At 38.9% G+C, this 7,313-nt stretch overlaps 1 protein-coding gene across 1 annotated transcript in view; it reads right to left on the bottom strand.

The window, feature by feature from the left end:
- Positions 1–6,437, bottom strand: part of LOC102825678 (histamine N-methyltransferase-like) — a 58,357-nt gene extending 51,920 nt beyond the window's left edge. The window contains exon 1 of the mRNA XM_006834572.1: positions 6,173–6,437. Within this exon, the coding sequence (XP_006834635.1) occupies positions 6,173–6,309 (137 nt within the window). The 5' untranslated portion in view covers positions 6,310–6,437. The remainder of the gene's footprint in view (positions 1–6,172) is intronic.
- Positions 6,438–7,313: the final 876 nt, after the last annotated feature.

Genomic DNA, 7,313 nt, shown 5'->3' on the forward strand with positions numbered 1-7,313 from the left:
AAAGGTCAAAATGGATGTCAGAAGAGACACTGAAACTTGCTCTCCAGTGTAGAGATGCTAAGCCAAATGGAAGAAATGAGAAGGTCCAAGAGCTGAACAGAAAATTTCAAAGATCAGCTCAAGAAGAAAAGGTTAATGTTCTTCCTTTTTGATTTTGATTCCAGATCTTTGCACATTTTATGGTAATATTTGGCTTTATCTTCTTGAGTTTATCTTTGAAATTTTCTTTGTCTTCTCGAGCTGCCTTTTGAAAGTTTCTGTTCAGCTCTTTTATTTCATCATTTCTTCTATATGCTTTAGCTTCTCTATAGCCAAGAGTAAGTTTCAGAGTCTCTTCTGACATCCATTTTTGTCTTTTCTTTCTTTCCTGTCTTTTCAATGACCTTTTGCTTTCTTCCTGTATGATGTTCTTGATGTCATCCCACAACCCCTCTGGTTTTTGGTCATTAATGTCAAATGCATCAACTATGTTCTTGAGACAGTCTCTAAATTCAGATGGGATATATTCAGGCTCATATTTTGACTCTGGTGTATTTACTTTAATATTCTTCAGCTTCAGCTTGAACTTTCACAAGAGTATTTGATGATCTGTTCCACAGAGTAACTCTGCCCTTGTTTTGACTGATGTTATTGAGTTTCCTCACTGTCTCTTACCACAGTTTTCTAACTCCAGGTCTTTGCATATTCAGTATAATTCTTGACTTTGTCTTTTTGAGCTGCCCTTTGAAATTTTCTGTTCAGGTCTTCTACTTTCTCATTTCTTTTACTTGCTTTAGCTTCTTAAGAGCAAGTTCAGTCTCTTCTGGCATCTATTTTGGCCTTTTCTTTCTTTCCTGTCTTTTTAATGATCTTTTGCTTTCTACATGGATGATGTTCTTGATGTCATCCTCTGTTCCACAATTCCTGCAGTCTTATGTCAACAGTGTTCAATATATCCAATCTGTTGTTGAGAATTTCAATAATAAACCCATAGTCATGCGTATTCACTGTGAGTTCTATGTGGCTGTGGCAAAAAATTATTAAATCCATCAGAAAAGTAAAAAGTTCTTTGTGGTAGACAGTTGTCATAATTGGTAAAAATAATAATAATAATAATAAAAATGCAGGATGGGGCATGTCTGACCTCCACCTCTTAGGAATCAAGTTTGGACAGCTGTTGCTGATGATGTTGATTCTCTCTTCTCTCCCTGAAGTTAGAGGTCAGATGACACCCCACACCATTTTTACAAAAAGTTTTATTATTTATTGCTATATACTGGACCTCCTCCACTTTGACTCTCCCCAGATAAGGAACTGAAAAATTCATCTGGAAAAATGAAATATGAGCTTTCACATCATGACATCCGAGGACTTTACAGGAAAAACTGAGTCTATGCCCAGTGACTACCATGTGTTTGTTCACAACTGAGTTATGTCATATTCCTTCATACACAAACATTCACACTGTTATTAGAACCTCATAATTTTTTGGATGAATTCCCAGTGTGGTGTTGTAGAATCAGCACTGAACTGCAAACCACAAGGTCAGTAGTTCAGACCCACCAGATTCTCCTCAGAAAACGTATACAGAGTTGCTAGGAGTCAGAACTGGCTTGACAGCACTTAACAACAGCAACAACAATTTACTGGACAACCAAGGCTCATCTATTACGTGAAACAGAACAAAAAAGAACTGAGAAAGGGCATTCAGAAGGAGCATGTAGAGACCACAGTAGCAGTTCATACAGTAATAGTGATGAGAAGATATTGCATTTGTGACACATGGACAGGATGCCATAAAAAAGTTCAAAACTGGAACTATAATAAAAGAAAATTAATAGAAGGGCTATAAGATAAAGTCCTAGAAAATAAGGAAAGAATGACATCCAGAATTGAAGGATTCATTATTGGAGGGAAGAGAAGAGAATTTACAGGAGGTGAAGTACATCCCCTAATCAATAGTTATATAGAAAACTAAGATCAAAACCAGCCCAGATTGGAAGATAAGTACAAAAACTTCAGGGAAGATGTCACCATGGTAGGAGAGAGTAGAGGGAAGATAACAGACTGCTTAATCTATTTAAATATATTGAAAGGAGTTTCATACTTCTACTTGGGATGTAAGTAGTGATAGATACAAAGAAACCAAGCAAATAAAAATCAAGATTGTTGACAATAGCAAAGTCAAAAAGTTGAGCATGAAAGGAAATGTAATTATAGCATAATGCATTCTTTAATTATGAACAATATAATATACCAAAAACCAAACCCATTGCTAATCAGTCAATTCAGGCTTCCAGCCTATATATAGAACAGAAGAGAACATCCCCATAGGCTTTCAAAGGCTGTACTCTTTACAGGGAGCCCTGGTGAGGCACTGTAGGATAACAATGGGCTGCTAACTGCAAGGTAAGCAATTCAAACCCACCAGTCACTCTCAGAAACGCTATACAGGGTCACTATGAGTAGGAATGGACTTTTAGACACACAATAATCTTTACAAAAGCAGAGAAACACATCTTTCTTCCATGGAGCATCAGGTAGGTTTGAAGAATCACACTTCTGATTAAGAGCCAGGCAGTTTAACCACTGTATCGCCAGGAAAAATTATAGAAACATCACAAAAAAATGTAACCAAAAAGTTTGACTTACTGACATTATGTGGAAAGGAAACTGGAAATGTTGATGCAGCTATTTTAATATCGAAAACTTAAGAAACAGCAGAATAACATGTTATTTAGAATTAGGAAGGAAAATTCCATAAAGAACAACTAGATGATTTCAAAAATGCCCTATCCATTCCCATCTCTGGTTCCTGCTAAATGTGATTACAGGAATCAAGGGTGGCAATGGATAGGGCAGAGCCTGCTGTTGTATTTCTTGTTGTGAAGGTAATAAACTGCCTGTTGTTGTTGTGAAGTGCCATCAAGTCAGTTCTGACCCATATCGACCCTGTAAAGTGTTTCCAAGAAGCAGCTGGTGAGCTTGAACCACCGATCTTGCAGTTCAAACGGCTTTGCAGTCTGGCGCATTAACCCACAGCGCTCCACCAGGTTTCCCTTGAAAACCCCATAGAAACATATGGGTCACCATGAGTCTGAATTGATTCAACAACTTTTAAAAAAATATATACACTTAGTTCAAATAATTCCTAATTAACTGTATGTAATTAGGTCTGTGGTTGGAGCCCACTGCTGGAAGGAGAAAGATGAGGCTTTCTGCTTCCGAAAAGATTGGAAAAGACTCGGAACTGATTCAGTGACACTCAACAACAACCTATATATTATCAATATAAGGAAAACTTGATTGTGCCTTTGGAAATTCTTGTGTGTTCACAAATTTGACATTTAATATTTCCAATAAAATTGTATACATTTTGAAAACAAAGAAAGGGTCATTTTGCATTATGCTATATTCATCCAATCTACCTTTTCAAATCAAGCTATATGGTTGGATAATCTATAGACTGCTAGTCCTGAAAAATAATTTAGCATTTAACTCAACACCTTTAATTTTATAAATAACAAAAAGAGCCAATAAAGTAAACTAGATACTAATGTATCTTGTTGTTGTTGTTGTTTAGTGCCATTGAGTCGGTTCCGACCCATAGCGACCCTGTACAGGTTTCCGAGGCTGTAAATCTTTACGGGAGCAGAATGCCTCATCTTTCTCCCGCGGAGCGGCTGGTAGTTTCGAACTGCTGGGCTTAAGGTTCGCAGCCCGATTCGTAACCAATACGCTACCAGAGCTGCCTGTCTTTTTGGATTTTTGCATTATACATTTCATTAAGCATCTCCATCCAGTCTGTTCACAGAAACCGTGTATAGGTTTCCTAGGCTGTAAATCTTTGGGAGAGCAGAAAACTTCATCTTTTTCTGTAAAGCAGCTGGTGGGCTCAAACCTCCCACCTTGTGCTTCACAATCCAGTGCTTATCTTTTAGAGCCACTGTGTAGTGTAACTTGTGGTTAAGTTCCATCGAGTTGATTCCAGTTCATAGCCATCCTATATAACGTTTAAGAGGAGCAGCAGCTGGTGTGTTTGAACTACCGCCCTTGTGGTTTGCAGTTCAATGCTGATCCTACAGCACAACACCAGAAGTCCTGTCTTTCTTGTTTTTGTTGTTAAGTGCCGTTGAGTAGGTTCTGACCCATAGTGACCCTGGTATTAATTACTAATGCTGTTGTTATTTTGCTGAGTTAATCACAAACTCATGGTGACCCCATGTGTTACAGCATAGAACTCTTCCATAGGGTTTTCTTGACTGCAAACTTTACTGAATCAGATCTCCAAGCTTTAATTCCATGGTGCTGCTTTGTTGTTGTTGTTGTTAGATGGCATCAAGTTGATACTGACTCATAGTGATCCTATGCACAACAAAACGAAACACTGCCCAGTCCTGGGCCAGGCTCACAATTGTTGCCATGCTTGAGCCCATTGATACTACCACATTGCCAGTCTGTCTTACTGGGGGTCTTCCTCTTTTTCTTTGACCCTCCACCTTACCAAACATGATATCCTTCTCCAGTGACAGGTCCCTTCTGACCATATGTTCAAAGTACGAGAGACGAAGTTTGGCCATCATGGCTTCCAAGGATCACTCTGGCTGCACTCCCTCCAAAACAGATCTGTTGGTTCTTTTGGAAGCCCATGCCACTTTAAATATTCCAGTTACCCTAGATTCATACTTCGTACATTCCATGTTCTGATTATTAATGGATGTTTACCGCTGCTTTTCTTCATTTTGAGTTGTGCCCCATCAGCAAATGAAGGTCCCGTGGGCTTTACTTCCATGGGCTTTACTCCATTCGTGTCATCATGGTCAACTCTACTTTGAGGAGGCAGCTCTTCCCCAGTTGCATTTTGAGTGCCTTCCAACCTGAGGGACTCATTTTCCTTCCCTATATCTGACAGTGTTTCTCTGCTATTCATACGGTTTTCAGTGACTAAATAATTGGAAGTAGTCCATCACTCCTTCTTCCTAGTCTGTCTTCATCTGGAAGCTCATCTGAAACCTGCCCACCATGAGTGACCCTGCTGGTATTTAAAATACTGGTGGCATAGCTTCCAGAATCACAGCAACTCACAAGCCACCACAGTAAGACAAACTGACAGAAGAGTGGAGGTGGAGCTAAATGGCAGCATTTAGTATAGCAGCCTATTGCAAACCTCTTAAGCCACCCAACATATTACGCAAATAACATTCTATTAAAGGAAAAAAGAAAGTAATATTTTAAAACTCAACCATGATGAATAAAAAACTAGAAGCAAACCCAAAATTCCCCGTAATCGTACATAATACAGCCTGCTCTGGTCAGGCAGGGGAGATGCCCTTGTAAAAGAAGTTTAGGTCTGCCATAGTGAAATCCAGAAAAAGGTAAAATATCAGGTTCCTTTGATACTGCAAATTGGATCTATAGGCCATTATTTCTTCCCAGTTTTCCATCATTATTTCCTGAAGCAAAGTTACAGCATTCCACCCGCAGACAGGCAATTTGATTATCTGATTATTGTAAGCACGTGAAATCTGTTACTCTCACAATGCTTATCAGCACTGGCACAAATTGAACACATTAATCACACACACACACACACACACACACGTCTGTGAGAAGGGGGCAGTGACTAGAGAGTTTCACTGTTAATGGAACAAGATTCCCTTTTCAGGGCCACATTGCTAATATTAAGCTGAAAGGAGTAGACTTTTTTTTTTTTTTTTTAGTGATAACCATAATAATGGGTAAGGAAATGAATTTAAATTGATATAATGAGATCAGAGGGTCACCCACTCAATCCACAGGGGCAAACAATATGTGACAATCATTTCTATTTGATTATTAATGAAAAGAATACTAGATTCTGCTTGGGACTGATTTGAAATGTAAAATTTGAAGGAGGGCTAAAAAATTTGAAAGATTGTTATCATCTCTTTTCAGGCATGAACAAGGGTGTGTGCCTTTAAATGGTTAAAGCTTATCTCCCCGCAGCTGGGGGGGAAAAAAAAAGGCACAAATGAGCCTTTGAATGTTTAAAGCCAACATCTAGCCCTGCAGGAGAAACAGAACTGAGCTGCTATCAGTAACTCCCCCTTATCCTTTAGCCAGCCTGTCGGACGGGGCTCAACCATCTATCAACTGGCATAGAACGAGTTCAGGGCTTGTCTTTTTGACAAAAGAAGAAGTCCCTTTTTGTTACCTTGCTATAATGCCTGGCAGCTTCGTGTCCATAAATTCCTGCATGCATTGGTGTTCGGTGGAATTGTTGAGAAACCTCCGAAAAGATTCAACATATCTGCTGTGGTCAGAAAACAAGCTCCTCATGGAAGATGCCATATTGGGTTTTCTGAGGGAGGCAGGAAGGAAAGGAAGGTTTTAACTTCCCCCTTTTTCCCTTCCCAGTTCTCTAGTTCTCTCCCCACCCCCATCAATCTCTAGCATAACAAAAAAAAAAAAAGATAACCCTTAAGGAATCTCCTCATTCAAGATTTATCTACTTGGGATTTATTCATGCAAATACCTTAAAAAAAAAAAAAAAAAAAGATTTGCTTGGAATTTAACTCTTACTAAAGCCCTGTAGACACAGTTCCTTACCGAGTCACTATTTGTACAGGACTTTGCACTGATGTTTAACCCCTACACAATTGTTTTATAAGCACTAGCAATAGGAAAGCAAGGCAGGAAATCCAAGGGTAAAATCAGTTTTAAAACCCTTGGATTTAGAAAGGCAGTTAAAACCAAGACTGCATTTAAATTACTTCCTGTTTTGTCAGCAGCTGTCAAGTGGCTGCTTTAGGGGCCAAGTTTTGTAAATACAGGAATAAACACAGGATCTACAAAGCTAAGCACGCCATTCGGGAAACCTAGAGCTGCTGAAATATTTGATTAAAGAGTCTCATCTGCCTCTTTGCTTTATATGGGAAAGTTTCATATCTTGATATGCTTCTATACTTGAACTTTAAACTAATCTGCCGCAATTTTCCGAATGCTGATTGAGAGAGAAAGAGAACATGCTTTGGATGAATTCGGACTCTTGGTGACCTCTGTGTGTCAGAATAGAACCATGCTCCACAGGGTTTTCAATAGCTGACATTTTGAAAGTACATCACCAGGGTTTTCTCTGAAGTGACTCTGGTTGGACTGAACTTTCAACCTTTGGTTAGTCATCAAGCTCCTAAACAATTGGTATGTTATCATTAAGACATTTCTGGAGAACATGCCATCAGGGAGGAAATTGACAAGGCTAAGAAAACCAAAAACAAATTCATTGCTATTAAGTTGATTCTAACTTATAGCAACCCTGTATAGTGTGACTGAGATGGGGCAGTGTTTCATTCTGT

Source organism: Chrysochloris asiatica, unplaced genomic scaffold, assembly GCF_000296735.1.
Source record: "Chrysochloris asiatica unplaced genomic scaffold, ChrAsi1.0 scaffold00012, whole genome shotgun sequence".
In the NCBI taxonomy this organism is placed as follows: domain Eukaryota; kingdom Metazoa; phylum Chordata; class Mammalia; order Afrosoricida; family Chrysochloridae; genus Chrysochloris; species Chrysochloris asiatica.